The sequence below is a fragment of the Bos indicus genome, chromosome 20 (genome assembly GCF_029378745.1).
Source record: "Bos indicus isolate NIAB-ARS_2022 breed Sahiwal x Tharparkar chromosome 20, NIAB-ARS_B.indTharparkar_mat_pri_1.0, whole genome shotgun sequence".
Lineage (NCBI taxonomy): Eukaryota > Metazoa > Chordata > Mammalia > Artiodactyla > Bovidae > Bos > Bos indicus.
The window spans coordinates 1550258-1577177 of record NC_091779.1 but is presented as its reverse complement, the minus strand read 5'-3'; the positions used below and the strand labels follow the sequence as shown (position 1 = coordinate 1577177).

General features: G+C 43.5%; 1 protein-coding gene across 1 annotated transcript in view; it reads right to left on the bottom strand.

Moving 5' to 3' along the window:
- The window catches only part of DOCK2 (dedicator of cytokinesis 2), a 458208-nt gene that overhangs the window by 339997 nt on the left and 91291 nt on the right, over nucleotides 1-26920 (bottom strand). Inside the window, exon 23 of the mRNA XM_070774484.1 lies at nucleotides 4730-4838. Within this exon, the coding sequence (XP_070630585.1) occupies nucleotides 4730-4838 (109 nt within the window). The remainder of the gene's footprint in view (nucleotides 1-4729; nucleotides 4839-26920) is intronic.

Here is a 26920-nt window from a genome sequence, read left to right as displayed (position 1 = left end):
AATGTGAGCGATCAGTATGATTCCAGCAGCCCCTTTGGAACAAAATTTCACCTATCCTCCATACATCCCACATTCCCAAACATCACCTCTAAGTATTCAGTAGACAGTGGAAAGGGACAGCATTCCAATCATTAACAAGCAGAGGGGAAACTCCAGCTCTTGCTATTACACTTGAGTCTCACTTCTCCTCCCACCACGGGCTCAGCATGCAGCCTTCAGTCCACGTCCCAAAAATGAACCACATTCTTCCCTTGCTTCAGACTCTTGGATATTTTACAACAGTTAACGATGAAAAGGGAGGAAAGAAAGAGGCCTCCTTAATAGCTCGAATTTGTGACTACAGACCAGACATCTGCCCATCTGTACTGCTGGTTATGGAGCTTATTGCTTGACCACCTAGCATTTTGCCAAAAGGTTCAATTCTTTAATGAAACCTTACTTTGCTCAGTGATTAGGAACTCAAGCTCTGGACTATACAACCTAGATTCAAGTAACCTGCTACTTCTTAACTGTGATTAAGTTACTCAATCTCCCTAAGCCTCCATTTCCTCATCTGTAAAGTAGAGATAAGAAGAGTAGTTGCCTAATAAGGTGTTTGTTATTAAAAAAAAAAAAATCAAATGGGCTAACAGTATATGTAAAGCTTTTAGCTCAATGTGTCACACATAATAAATGCTAAAACATAAAATACTGGAAGCGAGTATTCATTCTTGTGCCAGCTGAAAGGTATTGAAGTGACAGTTACTGTTTCAGGTTCTGGAGACAAAAAAGGCAGAGGTCTCTGCTTCCTGGATGCTCTAGTGGCTATATTAGCATGTGTGACAATCAGAGCAGCCAAGGGAGCAGGCTCTGTAATTATGGGTTGCTTATATCTTTCCACTCGTACCATCAAATTGGAGAGCGATGAAGAATCACAATCTAAAGGACAGTGGGTCAAACGGATCTGCACAACGTCACCAAACGGCCGTGACTCACATTTGGGCTGCATCCTGCTCACCAGTGTCAGATGCTGACCGTCTCACCCCGCCGTCAGCTTTATCAGCAGCGTTCACAGGGCTGGCACACACGGCGACTTCTGAGCACACCACCCATTCCAGGAAGCTTGCCCATACCCATTCTTTGTGGATTAGAGAATATTAACTTTGGCGTTAGAAGACCTGGGTGGGTTGAAATCCTAGCTCTACCACCATGGATAGGTACACTTTAGGATGAATTATTTAACTTTATGAGCCTCCATGGACAATGAAGACAGAGACTCCTTGCAGACCTCTGGCAGGACTGAAAACGCTGCATGTGAAAGCTTGGTTCATGCCTGATACTCAATCAGTGACAGATGTTTTTAACGCTCTTTCTACCCTCTTTGGATGCCTGGCTTTAAATTCTCCATAGTTTCATGTGAGATACTGCCATGCCATCTCTGAACAATAAGGAAAACCAGAGAAAGCAATTCACAAAAGCCAGATGAGCCTCAGACATGAGAAATAACTAGCTTGGGTCCAAGAATTCACATGGGCAAAGCTGAGACTAACCCAGATGGACTTAACTCTGAACTCAGGCAGGCATGAATTAGGGCTTCCACCTAAGCCACTACCCAGCTGGAAGTGTAAGGTTTGAATGGGAGTGTCAATCATTGGCGTTCTCCATGCTCTCACCCAAAACTTATGGCAGACATTACTAATAGATCACAGCACTCTTTCCTACTCTACCCCATGCAGGTTCGGAATCAAGACTCCAGTCATGCTGTCCTATTTCACTGGCAAAACTTTGCCTTCCTCTTTTTATTTTTTATAGAGTCAGTTCTTGTAAGCTTATCCTCCTTGAAATTTATATCTGTTTCTTGATCTAACAGAATAACTGGATGTCCTAGTTGAAGTCAAGTCCTGCTTGACTTCATGTGACAAGGTTAGAAACACAAATATTCCCTTCCAGATTCCACTCTGTTGAAAATGACCTCATGAGTTTGAGTGAACTCTGGGAGTTGGTGATGGACAGCGGGGCGGGGCACGCTGTGATTCATGGGGTCGCAGAGAGTTGGACGTGACTGACGACTGAACTGAACTGAAAGGAGGAAGAGATATACATGACTAAAAATTATTTAAATTGAACTATGTAACAGGCTTTACCCACCATGCTTTACATGCATTACTTTAATCCTCTCAATAATCCTCTAAATTAGACAGACATCAGGCTTTCCATTTTATAAAAGGGTAATTGAAGCCCAGGAACTGAGATCACTTGCCCAGTGCTACGTGCCCAAGTGTGGACGCCCATTTCCCACTCAGATCTCCCTGGCTTGACATCCAAAGCTCCTTCTCCAGTAGTGAACATCAAAGTCTGCAGAAGACCCCTTGTGCGAGGTTTGCTGACATCATATGACCTTGACCCCTCTCTCCGCATACCCTAAAAGAGCATTTGGTTTTTTCAGATGGTATTGCTCTTCATACTTGAATATGACTGTATATTCTTCTTTGACAACTTTTCAACAACCATAGGAAAAGACAGAAAACATCATTGATTTCATCCTAGAAGCTAACTTTGGCCCTTAGAGTAAATTTTTACAAAGGCAAAGTCCCTTTTCATGGCTCTTGGGGTGGAAGTCTATGAGGAGAAACCAGCATAACCTGGCCTAGGTCCCAGGGGACACAGGCCACTTTCTAACACAGCTACCCAGACAATCAAAACCTGGGCAGAAAGACTCATGTCAAAGCCATAATAATCCTATTAGCTCTCTGCATTTGTATAGTATTTTATAATTGGCTCTTTTGCAAACAATGTTTATCTGATCTTCACCCAGACACTAAAGTTTTATAGATGAGGAAACAGAGACCTTGAGAGGTTAAATCCAGCATTAAATCAGACAGCTTGATCAAAAGGAAACATTTTGTTGACCCAGGTCCTCTCAGAATCAGACATTCTCACTGGCTCATCTTTTAGCTTCCCTTTTCTCCTTTCTTTCCCTGCCTTTGCATTCCCTTTATTCCTTCCCCCCAAACGCAGGTAGTTCATCACAGGGAAATCGGTGCTGAAATTGGAAAGGACGGCTGTGGGATGACTTATTCCCATTTTTCTCAAGGTCACATAGTCTCTCTCTGGGCACCTTTACCTCTCTGGGGCATGGACTCCTTTCTCCTCCCCGCCAACCAGCTCCTCTGTTTGTCCCTCACATTTCAGCTTCCCTGGAGCCTATTTCAGACTTGATGCAATGCAATAGCCTCTACAGACCCCATGGACAGTAGTCTGCCAGGCTCCTCTATCCATGGGATTTCCCAGGTAATAATACTGGAGAGGGTTGCCATTTCCTACTCCAAGGGATCTTCTCAACCCAGGGACAGAACCTGCATCTCTTACGTCTCCTGAATTGGCAGACAGGTTCTTTATCGTTAACACCACCTGGGAAGCCCCATAACCCCAGTAGGTACTAAATGTGTAGTGTAAATAACAATATAATGTAGCAGTTCAGAACATGGTCCTTAGAGCCAGGCAGGAAGAGATCTGAATCCCAGCTACACCCCTTAGCAGATAGGAGCCCTTCAATTTCCATATCTATGAAACAGAGATCTTAACACCTATTCTGAGGATTATTCATTCCACAGATATTTATCAAGTATCAACTATATACTAGGACTTTCTATATGCTAAGGATATAATGATGAACAAGACAAAGCTCCTCTCTACACACACACACACACTCTCTCACTCACACACAGAAGTTCCCAACATTCATTAAATCAAAGGAAGCCATCACATTAGCAGAGTGATTCCCAAACTTCACTTTATATGAAAATCAAATGGGGAGATTTTCAAACTCCCTTTTCCCTGGTCACACTCCATACCAATTCCACTAGGAGGTATGCTGGTGGTAATTAGTCATCAGAGTGAATTCAAGATCCTCATGTGATTTCACTGCAAAGTTTGGAACCCATCACGTTAGCAACAGACACGCCCAGAAAGGCTTATGCTTTTGCATCCTCACCTGCATTCTAGCTGAACACCAGTACCTCATTCATTCTAACCTGAGGCCGGGCAACGCCAGGCATAGCTAGCTAGCGCGCATTTAAGTTAGCAAGTAAAAAGATATCTTATCAAAAGAAGGGGAAGTCGTGTGCATTGACTCATTGGTTTAGATCAATTGTGCTCGAGTTTTCTTCTTCACAACTCATGCGGCACTTGTGAATTAGTGCCGTGATAGTTATGAAGGTCAACCTCAACAGCCTCTTCACTCAGTCTCTTGGCTGCCAAACTCTTTCTCAAACAAAGGTTTCTCAAAGATTTACAGAGCTTGTAGATATGTATCATGAACCACTAAATCAGAGGTCCCGTTCTCTCCAAAGTATCTTGTTTATCAAGGAGACTCTCAACCCCAAAGGGGATCTGAGTTTACAGTGTTGAGATTAAAAAGTGGACAGTTTCAGAGACTGGCACCTTAACTATTCTCACCACTAAAAATGGATCAGGTTTGACCTATTTCCTTCCAGGGAGCAAAAGCTTCAGAGTTATTTAAGAAGAAGCACTGCTACTTTCATGGGAAACAAACAAACAAGCCTTCTGCTGTCCCGAGGAGCCCCTGGTGTTCATCCTTATACCTTATACCACGAGGCCAGCCCCGGCCTTCAATTGACACAGGGCTGTGCCCATTCAAGCAAAAGTAGGCATTATCTCACCGTGCTGTTTTCTATCAGATGACCAAGGGAAAAGGCAGATTTTTTTTTCTTTTGTAGTGTAAACCAACCTGCAAAAGGATGGTTGTTTTATATTGACTTTTCATCAAGTTGTTGATGGATTCAAAGAGCCGTCTCATGGATTCTTCAAACTCCATCTGTTCCTTGCCTTCGTAAAGCCTGAAAGAAGACACATCTGAATCATTTCTCAAACCAAAAAGCAATACCTTTGAAAGAGTGTGCCAGCTACAAACTTGATTGGAAACTGAAAAGGGGTGGAGACCTGGTCTTAAGGGGCGGGGGCTGGTTCAGCAGTGGCTGCTGCATGATCCTCTCAGGGGAAACCCAGGGCCACAAACACAACAGGCACCATTCAACTGACTCGACCTAATAAATCATCCCCGCCTGCCTTTTATTTAAACCCTGAAGAATCTCAAAGGAATGAAACTTGTCCAAGCTGAAGGGACATTAATAATTTCATCCTTCTTGAAGAATCAGAGGGAGACTTGTCATCAGGTTTTCAAAGTATTTTGGAAGCATCAAGGAGAAATATTTTCAAACATTCTGCCCTGCCCCTTAGCCACTGCCCACTTGTGAGATGAACACGGTCATACCTGCTGTATGTCAGGGGATGTCATTCTCCCTGCCCTCTCATTTCAGGAGTGTACTGAGGACCTAATTTAAAACTTTTGTTCCTCTGATTATAAAGTCCCTACATTGATATTGTTTTTAAAAAATGCATTACTTATGAACTGAGATTCCTCATCAATCCTACTGTAAAACTGGTAATTATTAAGGATGGATCCTGCAATGCAGGAGACGGGGGTTCCATCCCTGGATCACGGCAACCCACTGCAGCATTGTTGCCTGGAGAATTCCATGGACAGAGGAGCCTGGCGGACTACAGTCCATGAGCTGGCAAAGACTCAGACATGACTTAAGCGACTGAGCATGAGCGCAAAGGCTGGATATCCTTGCAGAGATTCTCAAAGTCTGTCTAATGTATACAGGAGACTTTTTATAGAAACCATCCCCTGGTGTAAGATCAGTCTTTAGGCCCCCAAGTCTCAGCACCCTTGTGGCCCAACCTTGGTATGCTGTTCAGCCCAAGGTCTCTCCAAACAAGCCTTTATTACCACCTGGTGAAAAATCTGCACCCAATCTGTGGCATCCTGGGCAAGACACAGAGCAGAGTGCTCCTGTCTCCCACTCAGATAAAGAGGCCTCCTGTCACAGCCCTCCATGGCCCAGCCCCTGGGCTGCCCGCTGCCCGGGAGGTGCCTTGCTCAGATGGAGCACTGACGCACTGCAGGGTCTGCCCCTCCCGCAGTCACAGGCTGGGCAGCACCGCCACCTCCGCTCTGTCTCTGCTCCACCTCGCCCAGCCTCTCACTTGCTTTTCTTTAAGCTCTTGCTCTCCTTCCTTTGTCGTCTCAAAGTGGGTGTCTATGTTTCTCTTCTTCTGGGTATCATTCACTAACTCTCTGTCAGTCTGAATGTTTATCTGCTTTTCTCTCTCTCTCTCTCTCTTTGACTTCATCTCTCTTCTTAGTCACTCTCTCTGTCTCTTCTCTTCTTTTTTCCCAAGTAGCCCCTTCCTAAAGCCTCCTGAAGTAAGAAGCTTAAGGGGAAGCCACAATGCTTCAATCCAGTACAGGGATCCAGAAACTGCTGCTAACTTTCTAGGTATCTAGTTCAAGGTCATAGCGACAAGGCTGAGAGAAACCTGGAGTTCTGAGGCCCCCCTCCTCCGCGCTCCCTCGCTCCTCCCCTGCCTCTTCCTCCTCTCCCCTTTCCCCCTGTACTGCACCTCTCAGGCCTGAACCAGACAGGTTCTGCCATGGAGGATGTGTTTTGGAGTCAGTCAGCCTGGGTTCCAATCTCTAATCTGCCCAGGACTAACTGAAGCCCTTATTAGTAACAGCAAACACAACGGAGCACCACTCTGCCTCCAGGCACTGCCTGTGTTATGAAATCACACACCCCCGCCCCACACTACGGTAAGGGACCCATCCTTATCCCCACTTTACAGATCAGTGACTCAGCAGCATGCCCAAGGACTCCATGCCAGAAGTGCAGGGGCCAGAATCCAGACCTGGCCATAGGCTCCTGGGCCTGGCCGCTCCATCACTTTGTCCACCACTGGACTGGATGCCTCACCACCAGCCTTAACTCGGGTAAGCCTCAGTTTCTCACCTACAAATACAGGCTGTGCCAGCACTGTGTCCAAGGACCGTGAGGAGCCCAGCTCATACACACGTGACCTGCTGGGCACTTGCTGAGTCCTGGTTAAGTGTTAGCTGTTGTTAATTGTTGGAATAGGAGTATTGTACAAATAAAGACATAAACTCTCAATGGATTGCACACTGCCCAAATCCCATCAAAGTGGAAAAGATGAGACAGGGTCTGGCAGGAAGGAAGTACTTGCGTGCTAAGTCACTTCAGTCATTTCAAACTCTTTGTGACCGTATGGGCCATTGCTCACCAGGCTCCTCTGTTCATGGGATTCTCCAGGCAAGAATACTGGAGTGGGTTGCCATGCCTTCCTGCAGGGTATCTTCCCAACCCAGGGATAGAGCCTGGGTCTTTTATATCTCCTGCACTAACAGATGGGTTCTTTACCACTAGCACCATCTGAGAAGCGTGGCAGGAAGGAAGGGAGGATCCTAATTCACAGTGGTGGTACTTTCCTTGTGAGACAGTACTGTGAGATTTTCTTTGTGCCTAGAGCTAAGCTCAGAGAAGGCGATGGCACCCCACTCTAGTACTCTTGCCTGGAAAATCCCATGGATGGAGGAGCCTGGTAGGCTGCAGTCCATGGGGTCGCGAAGAGTCAGACACGACTGAGCGACTTCACTTTGACTTTTCACTTTCATGCATTGGAGAAGAAAATGGCAACCCACTCCAGTGTTCTTGCCTGGAGAATCCCAGGGACAGGGGAGCCTGGTGGGCTGCCATCTATGGGGTCGCACAGAGTCAGACACGACTGAAGCAACTTAGCAGCAGCAGCAGCAGCAAAGCTAACCTAATGGATGGCCCCTCCCTCAAGGCTTTTGCTTTGAAACCCCTTACTCTTTCCTCTAACCACAGCTGCCTGAAAACATTTAGTAAGTGACATTGTAATTTCTGTTACTGGTCTATAGTGTCTTCCTCCCACATTTAACACCCAGATGTGGCTGTCCATGGTGAACACATCATTATTTACATCATTATCTACTATATATGGCCTTTCTCTGTAAGGCACGCATATTTGTATGCTTCTGGGTGCACCTGTGTGGGGGCATCCCACCGTTTGTACTGCCCACAAGAATGGCCTCCAGCAGCTTCCTGCTGCTGGTTGACCCTGCCCACCCCAACACCCCCTCCCACAATAGACTAGTCCATGACAGAATTCATGATTTTTAACAGAAAATCACAGAAATGGGCTGTGTTGGGAGTCATCCTAGGCAGTGCTCAAGGGGGAAAGTTCATGAACTCTCGCTGAAGAGGTATTTGAGGGTACCCTGATTTCCGGCATCCCTGTGTCTAGTTATTTAACACATTTTGGATTTTATGAGCTGCACAACTATTCTTCCAATAACTCCCTTTTTCACTTAGATTAGCCCTGACTGGGTTCACTGAAACTCCTCTCTGGTCAGAACTCTGCAGGGTGAGAGAGGCATCTGCCTGCAGCTCCCTGGAGTTCTAAACCGAGAGCTGCTGGCGAGGCCAGCGAGCACCGGGCCCACGCTTCCTCCTGTGCAGATGACGAGACTGGGGGCCTGGGTGGGGTGGAGACTCAGCTTTGCCACTGTCTCGTAAATGTTACTGACTAAGGTGGGAAGGCAAACAGACTTTTAGGTTGTAAGACCAAGTCAAGGCCTTCTACTCAGATTTCAGCTTTGTGGGAAACTGAGTTCAGTTTCTACCAGCAGAACAGATGTGATCTGCTCTAGGTCACAGGCTGCACCAGCGGCAGGGCTAGACCCAGAACTCAGCGTTCTTCTCTTTCCACGCTCCGAGACTAACACACAGCAGAGATGACACAGATCTCACAAGGCCAAGACTGCGGCACCTGCCTCCATGGGAATCTGGGCTGTTATTCACCTTACAGGTTAAGCACCTTAATACCATATTCCATTGAGGGGAAATACAATCTACAGGTGCCAAAGTTTTACAAAGGATAAGAAACAATCCTGTGAAGGAATGGCTTGCATTTTTTTAAATTTATTTTTTACGTGGAGGATCATTGCTTTACAATAGGGTTGGCTTCTGCCATACAACAATGTGAATCAGCCACAGATACACGTACGTTCCTTCCCTCGAACCTCTCCCCCACCCCGCACCATCCCACCCCTCCAGGCTGTCACAGAGCACCAGCTGAGCTCCCTGCCTCGTACAGAGACTTCCCACTGGCGATCTACTTTACATATGGTAGTGTATATGTTTCAGTGCTATTCTCTCAATTCATCCAACCCTTTCCTTCCTCCACGGTGTCCGAAGTCTGTTCTCTGTGTCTGTGTCTCTTTTCCTGCCCTGCAAAGAGGTGCATCAGTACCATTTTTCTAGATTCCATATATACGCATTAATATATAAAATTCGTTTTTCTCTTTCTGACTTACTTCACTCTATATAACAGACTCTAGGTTCATCTACCACACTAGAACTGACTCAAATGTATTCCTTTTTATGGGTGAGCGATATTCCGTTGTATATATGTACCACCCTTCTTTACCCATTCATCTGCCTGTGAACATCCAGGCTGCTTCCACGTCCTGGCTATTGTAAACAGTGCTGCATCGAACATTTGGGTGGGATGAAAACCTAAACAGACATTTCTCCAAAGAAGTCATGCAGAGCAGATGTCTAACAAACACATGAAAAGATACTCAACATCACTCATTATTAGAGAAATGTAAATCAAAACTGCAATGAGGTACCACCTCACACCAGTCAGAAAGGCCATCATCAAAAAATCTACAAACCATAAATGTTGGAGAGGGTGTGGAGAAAATGGAACCCTCTTGCACTGTTGGTGGGAATCTAAATCGATACAGCCACCATGGAGAACAGTACGGAGCTTCCTTTAAAAGCTAGGAATAAAACTACCACATGACCCAGCAATCCCACTTCTGGGCACACACCCTGAGAAAACCACAAACGGCTTGTGTCTCACAGTGGCTACACCATTAAGCCAAATCGTCGCAGTCTTATCAGTCCTGTCTGTGTATGTGTGTGTGTGAATTTTTAAGCCTGGGCTTTTATTTGGTGGGGATGGGAAGAACAGTTGAAGAAAATGACTACAGTTGGGAAGAAGAAAGGAAGTAAAAAACTATTTAGTAAAGAACTTTGCTGTCTAGCTAGACTCCTGCATAGACTGGCTGTGTAACCTCAGACAAATTATATCTCTGAAACTTAACCATTCTTGTTGATAAAACAGAGACATGATGCCCACTGAAAGGGTTATTTTGAGGTGAAAAAAAAAATGAGATAATGTCTCTCAAGTGCTTAGTATTGTAGCTGGCACTTAATAAATGTTAAGTAAATATCAGTAATTCCTGTTGTTGATTTCTGAGCACATTGGCAAGCTCTCTGATCTGAGTACATATAAACAGAGTATTTCTTAGAGTAAGGAAAAATGCATAAAGGTTTTAGATTATATGGAAGAAATTAAACTGACGGGGATACAGGAGCAGGGCACACTCAGGACAGTGGGTCCTCTACTGAGAAACCTGAAGAGAAAAGAAAAATAATGCCTCATCTGTCTGCAAGGTTTGAATGTAGCCTTGAAGTCAAGGGCACAGGAGATGTAGTTTCAAGGTCCTTCTTTAGCACTTTTTCTCTGTATATATCCTTCCTTCAGGAGGGAAACATTTTTTTCTGGCTTCAGAACACCTAGAAACCAGCTGATTCTGCCAGGGAACAAATTATTGAAGGGCCTGAAGGCCCTGACCACAAGAAAAACTGGAACAACCTGCGAGGCGCTGTTCTGGGGCATGTGAGTCCAACCACAGCAGGCACTCGGCTCCCAGGGCTTAGATAAATATAGCGCTGCTTGACTGGCATGCGATTCATTAAGGAGACACTGTGCACAGCTGAGCGCTCACTCAATGCAAATAGGGCCCCATATGGTGCGAACAATGCTCTGCACCACCTCCTCCACGCAGGTACCTAAAGCCTCAGCCGAAAGTAGGGATGCCAACCTCAGGCCAGCAACCCAGGGAAGCAGAGCTGAACCAAGGAGCCCTCAGTCTGCAGAAAGCCAGGAGGAAGATTCAACCTGGAATCCAGGGTGGAGGGTTTCCTGTGCCCTGGCCCCTTTTCATTGCTGTACCTATGCCTCAGCCACTTCCCGCTCATCTGAGCCACATTCCCTGGCTTCCTGCCCACCTCTGGGAAGCAACAGAGACACTTCAGTGAGACTGCATGCTTTCCAACCCCTGCTCTGCCACTGACCAAGTGGGCGATCTCTGCTAAACGTCTTCATTTCTAGAAAGTTCAGTGTTCTCATTAGTAAAATGGGACTAGCCCCACACAGTTGCCCTACCTTAAAATAAAACATGTAAAGCAATTAACAGAGTGCCTAGTACACAGTTAATACTAGCTATGGTTATGGACTACCACCGTTTTCTTCTGGAACCACTCCTTTTTGCTATCTAAAGCCGTAGGAGGAAGAAACCAGAAACTTCCTAAAAGCAACTGCTGGTTTTTGAGCCCCTACTATGTGCCAGGCACTGCGATGGAGATAAACAGAGTAAGACTCAGTCTCTATCCCTAAGAGGTCATGAGGCCAACCAATAGGTAAATAATGAATTGCTGTATAGTGAGAAAAACTGAACAATAAAAGTTTACTATCTCTTGAGTGATTCCTAAAGCTCAGGCACTGTGCTCATTTTTTCGCATGGATTAGCTAATTTGACAGAGGTTATTATTATCTACATCTTACATAGGAGAAAGAAAAAAATTAAAGAGGCATGGACAGGGAAATGGAAGCCGAAGAGAGAGAATGGGCTCCAGAGGACACTGACCCCCGTGAGCCACCTGCCAGAAGCCTTCTCAGTCCTCAGCACCCTGCCCCTTAAACCTTAGCACACTCAATGTGGCTATGTAGAAATGTCATGTACCTAAACGGCATCTTAAGGATGGTATTAACAGTCAACTTCTGCTACACTACCTTTATTATTATTACTTTTACCACTAAGACAACTAATGCTGACAACAGCTACCATTTATTAAGCATTCACTATGCACCAGACACTCTTACTAACTCAGCTTGTAAATGGCAGAGTCAGAATTTGAGCCCAAGAGTGTCTGGATCCAAATTTCACTCTTTTAACCACTAAGCACTGGGCTTCCCAGGTGGCGCTAGTGGTAAAGAATCTGGCTGCCAATGCAGGAGACACAGTAGATGCAGGTTGGGAAGATCCCTTGGAGAAGGAAATGGCAATCCACTCCAGTATTCTTGCCCTGGAAAATCCTATGTACAGAGGAATCTGGTGGGCTACAGTCCACTGGGTCACAAAGAGTTGGACACAACTGAGCACACACACCACACAACCTCTAGGTAATACTGCCTCCAGGAACAGAGCCAAGTAATAGCAGCTTTCCGGGAACCGGAATAAGTCACAGTAGACAGGACAGCATCATTCACCCCTAGGATGAGTTCTGCGCTGTCTAGGGAAGTTAGATGGCTGGCTCTAACCTTCTTCTGTTCAAGCTCTAAATCCAAGCTTACCTAACTGATGTTCCTACCCCTGAGCCAGTAATTCAATCTATTGCAGGAGGTGTAAATTAGTGACTCTACAAAAACAACCATTAAGCCATTCATAGTTTCCGAAGAGTAATTACTCTGAAAAATTCACAGCCCTCTAGGATCAGAACCTACCTACCTCTCTGTCTCTCTTTGTCTCTCTCTCTCCACTCCCCCACAATCTGGGATAAAGAAAAACTGTAGCCAAACCAGTGTCTGAGTCTATCTGAAAATCCTCCTTGCATTTATTGATTGTACTTATAGAAAGAAACCCTTCAGTGCACTCAGCAGTCACACCTAAGCCAAAGCAATAGAGCTGAAAAGGGATCACGAAGAGATGCTCCTCTCTCTTATCCTGCTCTTCCCCACATGGTCATCACCACCATCACCACCCCCTCTCTTACCACCAAGGTCTATGGATCTGAACTGAATCACAAACTGCAGATTAAGACATGGAATTTTTGTGCGATGAGTCTGGAGTGAGTTGTCCAGCTCAACACTGACCAGGGAAAAAATTTTGTTCTAAGCGTACCGAAAGTTGAAATGTAAGGAGTTATTCTCAGAAGAGAAAGAAAAAAGCTGTGTTAGAAAGGAACTCTGTAAGGAAGGGCTAGGATAATTAGAAAGGAACTCTATAAGGAAAGGCTAGGATAACTCTAAAGGAAGGGCTAGGAGAAGGGCTAGGGTTTAACACAAAGTAGCCAGTGTGAACTCTCAGGCAGCTCTGGTGGCCAGGGTATTTCATGCAGACTTGATTGAGCTGAATATAACCAGCTGTCCGTAGGCAAGGCTCAGACTGGTTCCTGGTGCTAATCCTTTTGTCACGGACAAAATTTTCTCTACTACAGCTGTTACTTCTCCAGAAGCTGACATTTGAGAAGGGACTGCCCCTTAAGGCAAACTGCAAAGAAGTTTCACTAAACAGGCTTCTTTCTGTAAATCACCCCAGGGGAAGAATGATTTGTAGATAAGAGGGAATAAAAGACAAACTCAACATGTGGGGATCTTGTTTTGAAAAATGTCTAGAGTGGATGCACACCAATTAATGCAATCACTGAAGAAAAACTACCTCAGGTAGAAGCATAAACAGCCTAAATTAAAAAAAAAATAGAAGTCAACAATATGGAAGAAATGAAAGACAAACAATCCATCTAAAACATTCACTTTACTTTTAAAATATGGAAACCCTGTGTAATAAATTAATAGTAAGTAGGTAATAAAATGCAGGCAAAAGCCTTGAAAAGAACTCTAAGCTACGAATCGAGTGTGATGTGTGCCCTGTGTCATCCTTCATTCTGCTGAGAGGAGCTGCAGCCTTTACGTAATTTGGCAGGAAGAACATAGCTGCATCAGTCTGCACTTAGGTAAATTTCTCCATTAGCATGGAAAATGGTGTTCAGGGTCTTTTCCCTCAATATAATTAGAAATTGAGTGTTCCCAAAACAATGTTCCTAAGGATAGAAATAAACACATACACACACACACACAATTTTCCATGGTTTCAAGACATATAGAGAAAAACATAGATTACATCATTTACTTGAAAGAGAAGCTAATACTCAGCAAAGTTCTTCCAGCTTTTTCTCTCAGGCCAAGTTGATCTAAAAAGTTTTGGTACTAAAAAGAAATTAGGTCTTGACTGCTTCTCTTACCATATCTTTCTTTAGTTTCTTAATGACCCAGGAAGTGTTTTTGATACCTTTTTTCAAAATTTGATTAAAATGTAGTTGAGTTACAATATTATGTTAGATGTACAACATAATGATTCAGTATTTTTTTCAGATTATACTCCATTAGAGATTATTACAAGAAATTGGGTATAATTCCCTGTGCTATACAGTAGTATAACCTTTCAGCTTATCTGTTTTATATGTAATAGTCGTATCTGTTAATGGCATATCCCTAACTTGTCCTCCCCCACCCACCTCTCCCTTAGGTAACCATAAGTTTGTTTTCTATGTCTATGAATCTGTCTTGCAGATATATTCACTTGTATTATTTTTTACACTCTACATATAAGTGATAACATATAGCATTTTTCTTTCTCTGAATTATTTTACTAAGCTTACTATTCTCTAGGTCATAACAGAAAAAAAATAAGTTGCATAATGATTATACACATGTGCACACACACACATGCTTAGTAAAGTCTATACATTAAGCTGATCATTTCATTACCTCTTAGAAAAGGAATTCTGTATATCAACAATCCCTTTATACATTTTTATATTATATTCTGGTTTTATAAGTGCTTACTCCTTGGAAGAAAAGTTATGACCAACCTAGATAGCATATTCAAAAGCAGAGACATTACTTTGCCAACAAAGGTCCATCTAGTCAAGGCTATGGTTTTTCCTGTGGTCATGTATGGATGTGAGAGTTGGACTGTGAAGAAAACTAAGCACTGAAGAATTGATGCTTTTGAACTGTGGTGTTGAAGAATACTCTTGAGAGTCCCTTGGACTGCAAGGAGATCCAACCAGTCCATTCTAAAGGAGATCAGTCCTGGGTGTTCATTGGAAGGACTGATGCTAAAGCTGAAACTCCAGTACTTTGGCCACCTCACGTGAAGAGTTAACTCATTGGAAAAGACTCTGATGCTGGGAAGGATTGGGGGCAGGAGGAGAGAAGGGGAGGACAGAGGATGAGATGGCTGGATGGCATCACTGACTCGATGGACATGAGTCTGAGTGAACTCCGGGAGTTGGTGATGGACAGGGAGGCCTGGCATGCTGCGATTCATGGGATCACAAAGAGTCAGACACGACTGAGCGACTGAACTGAACTGAACTGAAGTATCATTTTTAATTTAAGAAGAGCTATCTACTCTTTGCTGTCGGGGAGGGCGAGTGAATATTTCTTGGCTTCCAGTTCCTTTCTATTGTTGCTGCTGCTGCTGTTGCTACGTCACTTCAGTCGTGTCCGACTCTGTGTGACCCCATAGACGGCAGCCCACCAGGCTCCCCCGTCCCTGGGATTCTCCAGGCAAGAACACCGGAGTGGGTTGCCATCTCCTTCTCCAATGCATGGAAGTGAAAAGTGAAAGTGAAGTTGCTCAGTTGTGTCCGACTCAAGAGAACCCATGGACTTCAGCGCACCAGGCTCCTCCGTCCCTGGATTTTCCAGGCAAGAGTACTGGAGTGGGGTGCCATCGCCTTTTCCCCAGAGTCTTTCCTGAAGTCTCGCCTTCTCATCATGGGAACTGGTGCTGGAGCGGGAGATGCAGCTCAAGGCCACACACCTAGAGGCAGATGTCCCTTCACGGTCATGAGATCAAGATGCTGATTTCCAATCTACTGCCTGGTTTACAGCCTGGACTGAAGCCAGAGGGACACTGGCCTGAGAAATGTCAGGTCAGAATTACTCTAAATGGTGATCATGCCCAAACCATCTGAACTTTGCCCTTTCGGTCTGTGGCTTCCCGAGAAGTATGATTAACCCTAGATTAACCCTTGATTAACAAGATTAAGCCCTGCTCTTGTTCCACAAAGAGCCTTGACATTTGGTGTGTAGAGTTAAATAGAATTTTTAACATTTTCTTTACTAATGGTGCTGGTTTTTAAAATGCATGTGCAGTAAAACTCTGTTTAGAAATCTGAGAATACCTGAGGAGGTATCAAGTCCAAACACTCCAAGGTTTGCGTTCTTGGGGACATCATCTGAGTGGTAGGAAGGCTGAGGGCCGGGCAAGGTCCCAGGAGAGGGCAGGTTGGCAGAAAGAGCTGCTGCCTGAGTCCCCGGACTGAGCTCTAAGCCAGAGACCTTCACAGCTCACTTCACTCCAGCACTGGGTCCCTTACCTCTAAGGAGACCACACGACCATTGAGGGAAACCTCCAGGACTCCTAACTGGCTTCTACTGTCAAAGAGTCAGGATGGGGTATGACAATCATGTAAGACCAAGCCTGCTCACACTGCCGAGGCCCCTCACATGCCAGGGCCATGTCAGTGCCCAAGGCAGAGCCTGGAGTAGGTAGGGGTGGGTCTTCAAGAGCCTGAGGATCAGCCGGGCACCAAGAGCCATTTTCTGTAGTTTTATTGAGTATAATTAACATATAAAACTGTGTAAGTTCAAGGTATACCATGTGATAACTTGATACAAGTATATGTTGTAGAAGGACTGCCACAATAAGGTTGGTCAACACATTCATAACCACAGAATTGTGTGTGTGTGTTGAGAACATGTAAAGTCTGCTCTTTCAAGTATATAATACAACAGCAGTCCCCAACCTTTTTGTCACCAAAAAGGGATTGGTTTTATGGAAGACAATTTTTCCTTGGACTGGGAGGTGGAATGATTTAATTTTCACCCACCACTCACCTCCTGCTCTGTGACCCAGTTCCTAACAGGCCACAGATGAGCACCACCCATGGCCAGAAGGCTGGGAACGGCTGTGATACAATATTGTTAACTATTGCCACCAAGGCCATTTACTATTCTTCATCTTCATCAGCACCATTTTCATCCAAGTCCCCAGTACCTCTCATTTGTAGAGGTTTCTGAACCACCTCCCTTCCTTCACTCTTAATTCCTTTCAATCCATTTTCTACACAATGGTCAGAGGGACCACTCTAAAAACACAAATGCCATGCTCCCTTTTTCCCTCAGAATATTGTCCAGATTCCAGGGCCTGACTTTCAAGGATCGTCAAGGTCTGTCCCTTACTGTCCTTCTAGGCAATCTTCTGCTACTCTAATGCCTCCATCACTGAATTCCAGCCACTCTGCCTTTCCACAGCTCAATTGAGCCGAATCTCTACTGTCTCAGGGACCTCCTGTCAGCTTTCTATTTACCTGCCAGGTCCTACTCATCACTCAGGTCACAGCTTGGACAGCACTTCCTCCAGAACACCTCCATGACCTCATGATATGATTTGACTGTTACATGCTCTCAAGGCATCTCATACACACACACCTCTCTTAGTTTCACATTCGCCACATCCCTTCCCACCTAGAGTAAAAATCCCATGTGTCTCCATCATTCACTCTCATATTTCCAGTGCTTAGCAGAGTGGTCTAGTGGCTATTCAATAAATATTTGTTGGGTAAACACTTAATTGCTAATGCAAACCAAACCTTGATCACAAGACTAATTTTTCAACAAGATGGAAACGTTCATTTTTAAGTCAAGGGCTTAAAAAGAAGAACCAGGTTTTATTGCCCAGCATGCCTGAGACAGGTATAAAATGTGTTGGTGCTGAATGTAGGGAAGAATAAATGCTGAGTTACAGGCCCTTTAGAAGCTGTAGGCTTGGCGGGGGGAAAGTTGACAGATACCCATGTACTGAAAACCTTTTTACTGGCTTTAGATTTCCAGGCCTGAAACGACCTGTGAATTAACAACAAGGCACACACTCCTTCTGCCCCTTGGATGCCTCCAAAATGGGGGAAAATGGCAAAAACTCAGATTCAGAGAAGCAAGACATGCAGTGCGTGCAGCAGACCAAGACGCCCGGGCAGGGCCTTCAACATGCTGTCTGCTGGCTTCCAGGGTTTAGGAGAGGCTGCCTTCGAACATTTATTATAATGGAGGAGCCACCAGATTATTACATTAAATCATACCAGGAGGAGGAAAATGTTGATCACAGAAGAGGGGCTCTGATCTACACAGGTGACCTTTAAAACCCAGGGCTACCCTGCTGACACAGCTGTGCATCTCTGGCCTAGAACCTGGAGCAGAACGCATCAGTCACTCCAGGAAGCAAGCCATGAAGGAGGAGGGAGGGGAAACTAAAAAAGCAATGGAGTCCCTGAAACCCAGAAGGAAAACTTTTACTTGGCTTGAGCAGGTATTAGAAAATTTATTCAACTAATAAATATTAGTTGAGCTCCTACTATATACCAATAATGCTGTCAAGGAATCTATAAAAGGAAACAAAAATCAATACCCAAATATGTAAAATGGAAGCTGTGATAGGCATTTGGGTGTCAATTTTTATTTCTCTTTTCAAATTCCTTGATAGTACAGTGATCATCATATAATAGATGCATGTTTGTGGTACATACTTGAAAACAAATGCATGGACAATGAGAATATGAAGAGATTTGGCCCAGAGAAGGACAGGGAGAGGTTCCCTGAGAGAGTAATGCTTGAGGTGACCCAGGAGATGAGAATGAGAGAAAATGAGGAGAAAGGGAGAAGGGGCATTCCATCCCCAGGAAAGCAGGCATACAGGCCCTGCAGCAGAAGGGAGCTGAGTGAGTCAGAAGAACCGAGTGGGGGACCCTGAATCCAGAGTGGAGAGAATCTGGGTAAGCTGGGTGAAGCGAGGCTGGGAGGCAGCCAGAGACCAGACCTACAGATCTTCCCAGGTCATGTGAAGTTTTGCCTTCATCCTGAGAACAATGAGAAGAAATTGGAGGATTTTGAGAAGGTGAGCACCTCCATCAGACCTGAAATGTGGAAAGATCATTCTGGCTGCAGTGGCATTAAAAGATCTCCTCCACTTTTGGCATTGTAGTGGAGACAGTGCCGTGGAGAGCATCTCAGTGAAAATGACTAGCAGAGCTGGATTTTTAAAATGAAGCCATGAACTGTTGACAAAGTACAGAACCCACAGAGGAGGAACACACTCACAGAGCAATGAAGCCAGCTTCTGCCTCTGAGGCACTGGCTCAACCCCAGTTTCTTTAAACTCCTGTGCGGATGGCTGCTCGAGGAAGAAAGGAATGACATCAGTCCTGGAGCCTACATATTGGAGACCCCAGCAATAAGCTGATGTCCCACGTTGCCTCACCTTCCTATAAAGAAGGGTGAGAAATAAATCTACTGCATGGAAAAAAACAGTAAGGAAACTTGGTGTTTGGTAGAGAAGGAAAACACACCTCTAGTCCTCACCTGGACTTTGTTTATTTGTGGTTGTGTTTTTTCCAAATTCACGTGCCTCACTTGGATTGTCAAGGAGAAATTTTGACTTAAAGAAGTCTCTGCTTGTTAGTGTCCCCCAAGTAAACCATGGAAAGGAATTTTTATTTTCTTTGGGAAAAAAATAAAAACTTTAATTCAAGGCTAAAAATACCTAACAACTAACAAAGTTGAAAGGGAAATAAAGTTAAAAAAATAATAACAGGGACTTCCCTGGTGGTGCAGAGTTGAAGACTTTACTTTCCAATGCAGGATGTGTGGGTTTGATATCTGGTCAGGGAGCTAGGGTCCTACATGCCTCGTGGCCAAAAAATTAAAACAGTTCTAATGAGGTAGATGAACCTAGAGCCTATTATACAGAGTGAAATAAGTCAGAAAGAGAAAGATAAATATCATATATTAACGCATACATATGGAATCTAGAAAGACTCTACCAATGAATTTATTTGCAGGGCCGCAGTGGAGAAACAGACATAGAGAACAGGCTTATGCACGCGGGAGCGGGTAGGAAGGAGAGGATGGGATGTATGGAGAGAGTAACATGGAAACTTAGACTACCATAAGTAAAATAGACAGCCAATGGGAATTTGCTGTGTGACTCAGGGAACTCAAACAGGAGCTCTGTAACAACCTACAGGAGTGGGATGGGGAGGGAGATGGGAGGGAGGGTCAAGAGGGAGGGGACATATATGTACCTATGGCTAATTCATTTTGATATTTGGCAGAAAACAACACAATTCGGTAAAGCAATGATCCTTCAATTTAAAGAATAAATAAATAAAATCAGGAAAAAAGATAAAGAAAGAAAACACAAGCAATATTGAACAAATTCAATAAAGACTTTTTAAATGGTTTTCATTAAAAAAAAAATCTTAAAAAAATAATAATAACAATAAAATGCACAAGGAATCATGGTCACCCAAAACAGAAACAGCAGATTTAGCCTCACAAACACTCTCCCTATTGGAATTTCCAACAAAGAATATCAACTCTCATATTTAATATGTTCAAAATATAGAAAGAATGCTTGAAATATGATCAAGAAACAAAACTTTAAAAATTATATTTGAATAAGAATCCTATGGAATTTCTGAAACTAAATAATATAATGATTAAAATAAAAAATTTCATTCAATGAATCAAACAGTATATTAGATGTTGTTAAAGAGGAAAACTGGTGGGCTGGAAAATAAGTTCAAAGAAATTAACCAGGATGAATCCCTAAAACCAAAAAGATAGAAAATATGAGAGTTTATGAGACATGGAGAATAAGAAGTCTAACATATATTAGCTGATACTTCAGAGAGATAATAGGATATATGAGGAAAATACAAAACTTGAAAAGAAAGATGAATGAGAAATGCTTTAAAATTGGTATTAAAAATACCAAACTCCAGATCCAAGAAAACTAATTTCTAGTTGTATAAACAAACTCATTCCAAAGTATAACACTGAGAAATACAGAATATCAATGAAAAAGAGATGATCTTAAAAGCCACCGAGAGAAAAGCAACACATGCCTATAAAGGAACAGCAGCAAGACTGAGAGGGAACCCTTAGAGCAATCAGAGTGGAAAAGAGAACTAGAGGTCTACATCCAGGGAAACTTCCTCCCCAGTTTCAGAATAAAGTCAGAGACTCTACCAATAAACTTTCTTATGATTAATATAAAAGATTTACCTGAAGTAGAAGAAAAACATATGGAAGATCAAAGATGACAGGAGAAGTGATAAGTTATCTCCACTGTGATAAGAAAACACAGTATGAAATCTGCCACCTTAACTTCTTTTCCGTTAAAGTATAGTAGTGTTGATGAACTTTCATTCAATCATATGAATAAATACTGACTGCTTAAAACAATAATAACGTCTAATCTGTGGAATTACCAGAAAAAAAGGCAAAACTGAAGTATCACTCAATTCTAGCATAATATTTAAGAAGGAAGTGGCAGTGTCTTTTAAAATCCTTTATTATTCAGAAGGACTGTGAAGATATTAACTTCAGATTTTTATTAAGTTAAATATGTATGATAGAATATCTAACTAGCCACTAGTAGAATTAGGTATAAAATGTATAACTTTCAAACTATTAAAGGGGAAAAGCAAGTGAGAAAATTGAAGACAATTCAAAAGAAAGAAAAAAAAAAAAAAGGACCAAAAAATCAGAGTGTTGGGGAAGACGCACATCTAAAATGATACAAATAAGTTCAAAACATCAGCAGTCACAATAAAATGTAATATTGATGAACATTATTGTCAAGTTAATAATAGGTACTACCTTAAACTGATTAAAGGCATCTATTTTTTAAATCCGATACATAATATAGATGACCATTTTTATTCAACATTGGTCTAGAATCCTAGCTAAGGCAGTAAGATAAGGAGAAAAAGAATTAGAAAGAGAGAAACAAAGCTTTCTATATTTACAGATACTATAATTGTCTACTTTGCAAATTCAAAGGGCTCAACAGCAAACAGACTCTACGAGGGCACGGATGGAAGCAGCAGGATCACTGGGGTGCGCTAACATGGTGATCCAGGCGTGAGGTGATGAGAGCTGTAAATAGGAAGTTGGTAGTGAAGATGGAAAGATGTGGATGACTTTGAGAGACATTTAAGAGGGGAAAAGTTTGGGACCTGATTGTAGATTATATGGGGGAGAAGGCCCACAAAACAAGAACTGTCAAAAAATCCCATTTGTCCACCTCAAACAACATTCTGAGCTACTGGTCAGTGAGAAGAAGGGACGTCATGAGATAGGTTCTGGCTATGCTGACTTTGGTTGCCTTTGAAATACAAAATATATCTAGTAAACTATCAGATGCACAGATCTGGAACTTGGTGAGGAGGTCAAGCTGGATTTCTGTGTGATCTGCATAGACTCTATAGCTGAAGAAATAGGTTTGAATTCAGCCACCTAGGGAGAGGGAGTTGAGTTAAAGGAAGACTGGGCCAAAATGAGCACTGAGGACCTCCAAAGGGTCTGAGAAATATAAGTGATACAAAAGAGTTCTATGCTATAAACATCAAGGGGAGAAAGGAAGAGAGAGAGGTTAGCAATATAAAAGGCTGTGGCTCATGCTACCTGGGATATTCTAAACTGTTGACTTAAGAATGTTACCATCTACGGCTTGTTCACAAAATACATTTGATTGTGGACAAGCTCTTCATTTTATCACCCCTAAGGTACCCAAGACTGGCAGCTCTGCCCTCCCTCCAGAATGCCCATCTGGTAGGAAATCAGGAAATAACAATTAATGATACTATTTAGCTTAGCAAACTGTGATTTGGAAAAATGTTCTTCTGAGGACAATTTCACCTGTAGACAAGAATGCATATCAGCATAGTGCACTCGGATGCTCAAATCAAGTGACTGACACTATCTGCAGCCTAAGGTAATACGGGTCTCTAGACCCTTGTATTAACAGATCATTGAGCAGTGACTATATATTTTTAAAAACCTGTCCAAAACTCCAACCAATAATTCATGGTTGCTAAAACATATATGGCATTAAAAAAATAGTAAATGTTGTGATTGTAGAACAATAACACTTAGCAGAGATGATATACAAGAAACAAACAAATCTGAAGGGGTTCCTCAAAGTGAGGTCGTATAGGCTGTGTGTTCCCTCACCCAATCAAATATGGGTAGTTTATGTCTTTGAATCTTACAGGAGGTAACCAAAAAGCGTTGTGGGGGTTTATGAAACACACGTGTTTCAATTTTAAATATGGAATTACTATAATGTAAAACACAGTGCTTTGTAGAACTATAAGCACTCTGCTGGTACTCAGAGTCCTTTACGCCTATCCTGGGTTGTGTAATTAACTCAGGGATTAGCGATTCTGTCACTTTCCACGGAGCTGCCCATCTCAGCTGGCACTGGACAGTCGCAGCTCCCTCTACAGCTAGCTCTACACTCAGGCTCAGTGCCCACCTCAGCATTAGACCAGGCAGCTGCCCCCAACCCACTCACGAGGCTCAGGACACAAGTGCAACGGCAGGGCACTCTCCCTCCAGTGTGAGCTCGCCACCCCATGCAAGCACCTGCAGTTAAACGCCTTTTGAGGGCTTCGTAAGACGCTTAGAATGAACTTTGCGAGGTAGGCTCTGCCTCTCCCTTCAGATTCATCTTTCTCCTAATCTCCCCTGTGCTCCCAATGTTTCAGCCACACTAGTCTTGCCTGTCTGTGCCCATGAGAATATTCAATTGTGTCTGACATTTTGCTCTCATGTGGACTGCAGCCTGCCAGGCACCTCTGTCCATGAAGTTTTCCAGGCAAGAATATTGGAGTGGCTTGCCATTTCCTACTCCAGAGGACCTACCCCACCCAGGGATCAAACCCGTGTCTCCTGCGTCTCCTGCACTGGCAGGCAGATTCTTTACCACGACATCACCTGGAAGTCCAAGTCTTCTCTAACTTTCTGGAAAAAAAGGACAACTCTTTGAAATGCTTTCTCATCCAAGCTCACTTGCTCAGACTCTCCCTCCCTTAAGGACTCTTCCTTCCATCCCTGTGTGGCTGGACTATCCGCATCCTTCACATCTCAGTGTAAATGTCGCTTCATCAGAATCCTCACAATAGCACTGGGAAGTAATCCCAATTTTAGATGAGGAAACCAAGTCACAGAGCTTAGGCCACTGGCCCACAACATACAAGCAGTTATTGGAATCATTAACTGCACTGCTGGGCCACCTATCTCAACTACTTATTTAATTCCCTTACCAGCATTTATCATGGTTTGCAGTGACTTGATGTTTTTTTTTTTTTATTTATTTTTTATCTCCCATGGTATTATACAAGGGAAGCATGGGGTCAGGGCTACATCTGTCTTGTTTACCACAGCATCCTAGCATAGAACTTCCAAGCAGTAAGACTCAAAAATGTTTACTGAATGAATGAAAAATAGAACTGAATTGAATGAATGTCTTTGCACCTGGCTGTGTTAGGCGAGTAGATCTGAGACACAGAGGAACTGGTTTGGAGATCTGAAGGAAAGTGATCTTATGTACCCCATAACTAAGTCCTTTTTAGCTTCCCATCCATCCCAAAGACACAATAAGAAACAACTGAGTAAGGTATTGGGTTGGCCAAAATTTTGTTCCAGTTTTTCCATACAATCTTACTATTATTCAGTACTTCCTATTAAGGAAACAAGTGCTACTTGGTGTGATGCCTGCGTTAAGTGGATTTGAAAGAGATCATAGAGTACATTGAGTCCTTTGACTCAGATCAGCATCCCCAACAATTAGGTGAGCCTGGTGAATTTCACTCCTCTGGCAAACTAGACCCTTTCTGCTCATATTTAGGTCCAAGGGATTTGCAAGCACATTTCACAAACCTACATATTTATCAGTAAATTGATCTACCACCCAAGTCATTCTCTGAGGAACTGTCAACCTTAGCATTTGACAGAAACAATTATTTTTGTGCAAAGGCAAAGATTCTGTCAGCAAGCTGACTCCTAGACTTCTAATGAGGAGTTAACAGAAAAAGGAAATCTTTTACCGCTTCAACCTGAAAGAATGAATATGTGTGTCCTCATGGCTTTTTCCCTTGACTATCGATAGCATCTTGTTCTGCAAAATTAAACCATTTCAAGGGACAATGGAAGCAAATAAGACCAGCGTTTTACCCTATGCTGTAACCAGAGTGTGAGATCGGAAACAAATAGGAAGCAAATGGCTCAGCCTCTGAGGGAGGGTGGGGGAAAGGCAGTCCAGGAGTATGCCCTGGCAAAGAGCAACCCGCAATAATTCCCATGCAGATGCCTGGAAATCAGTCAAAGCCTGATGCCTCTGCCCACAGTGGCCTCCTGGCTGGATACTAGGAAAGAGGCTAAACTCTAGGAGAGGCATGGCTGATTCACCAAAGATCTCCTAAATGCGAAATACCTTGCTCCTGATCAGTTTTCAGTTTCCAGGACCTCACAGTAATGGTTGGTACTACTGACACGCCCTCCTGGAAATGTTCCCTTTCCTGGCTCCTCCCTGTAATGCCAATTCTTCCTGTTTCCTTTCCTCATCCTCCTTCCCCAGGACTCTCCCCTCATCATCCTTCCAATAGGCTAATCTCCTGCATTTCATTCTGAGTTTTATAGCATTGCTCACCTTGTGCTACAGCTTCAAATGCCTCTTTCTACCAAAGGAGATCAATTTCTACCAAAACCGTATCTCCATTCTCCACTCCCCTGAACTCCAAATCTGAATCTAACAGCCTGCTGTGCATTTCCATCTGGCCATGTCAGTGAATACCACCAGTTTCACATATCCCAAACACATCGTCTTCTCCCCCAAACCTCCTCCTCCCTTCACTCATCATGCTGATGAGCAAAACCTGATAAAACGGACTAAAGTGCAGTGTCAGATCAGCTGATGGTCCCCCTCCATCAATTTCACTCACACGTTCAATCAGTTTGGGCAACCCTGCCATCTGTAAACCCTGACCTTCCTGCTTCCCTTCTTCTCCAGCCTCGCTGTGACTGTCTCGGCTCAAGTCTTCTCACCTGGGTTATTACAGTAGCTTTATTATTGAGCGCCTGCCTCCCCTCCTCCCCTAACCTTGTGCTGTGTTGTGCTTAGTCGTTCAGTCGTGTCTGACTTTTTGCAACCCCGTGGACTGTAGCCCGCCAGGCTCCTCTGTCCATTGGGATTGTCCAGGCAAGAATACTGGAGTGTGTTGCCATGCCCTCCTCCAGGGGATCTTCCCAAGCCAGGGATCAAACGCAGGTCTCCCACATTGCAGGCAGATTCTTTACTGTCTGAGACACAGGACACCAGGGAAGCCCTCGTACTAACCTTACTTCTGCACTAATCTTTCTAAAACATTCATCTAATCATGTTAACCCCCTGCTTTAGAATTGTGATGACTCCCCACTGCCATAAACAGCAGTTTCCAAAACTCTTCCTATGAGAAAAAATGTTTAAGTATGATTTACGTGCCTGTTTATATATAAATTATATCCACCTACTATTCTAAGTCAAATGTTATAAAGTTTAACTTCTTCATCTTAGGACAAAATTAAGAAACTTTAATATTTTCATCTGATCCCAGGAGATGAGTTTGTACCCTCCCACCCGGGGTAGCACCCTGCGCTCTGAGAGCAGCGTCTATGCCAATATCCCCAAGCACAGAGGGTGACGTCAGACTCCTTGGTCTAACTTTCAAGGTGTTTCACGATCTAGCTTCAACACCTCACTTCAAACACAACCTCCCTCCTCCACCACCGCAGCTTCCACCCACTAGCTGTGGTTCCACCAAAGTGCTGTTCATTGGTGGGCACAGGATAAAATAAAGAACTGAGACTTTGATGTCAGATCCCTCCCTGCCAATATCTAACTGCGTGACCTAGAGTCACTTTCTGTGCCTCTCTGGGCTTCAATTTCCCTTTCTGTAAAATGAATATAAAATTAATATAATAATACTGATACTGTGCAGGACTCTTGTGAGTATTCAGTGAGGTACAGTGAAGAATGACACAGGGCCATACACAAAGGAGAGGCTTTATCAAGGGTCCTCAGACTAAGTTCTATATCATATGTTGTTCCTTCTACTTGGAATTTTTGATTCTCCTTTCTTCCATGAGCAGAATTCATGAATACCTTTCAATGTCTAGTTTAAAAGATCACTTCCCCTGAGAAGAAAGACAGATCCTCCTGAGGCGGAAT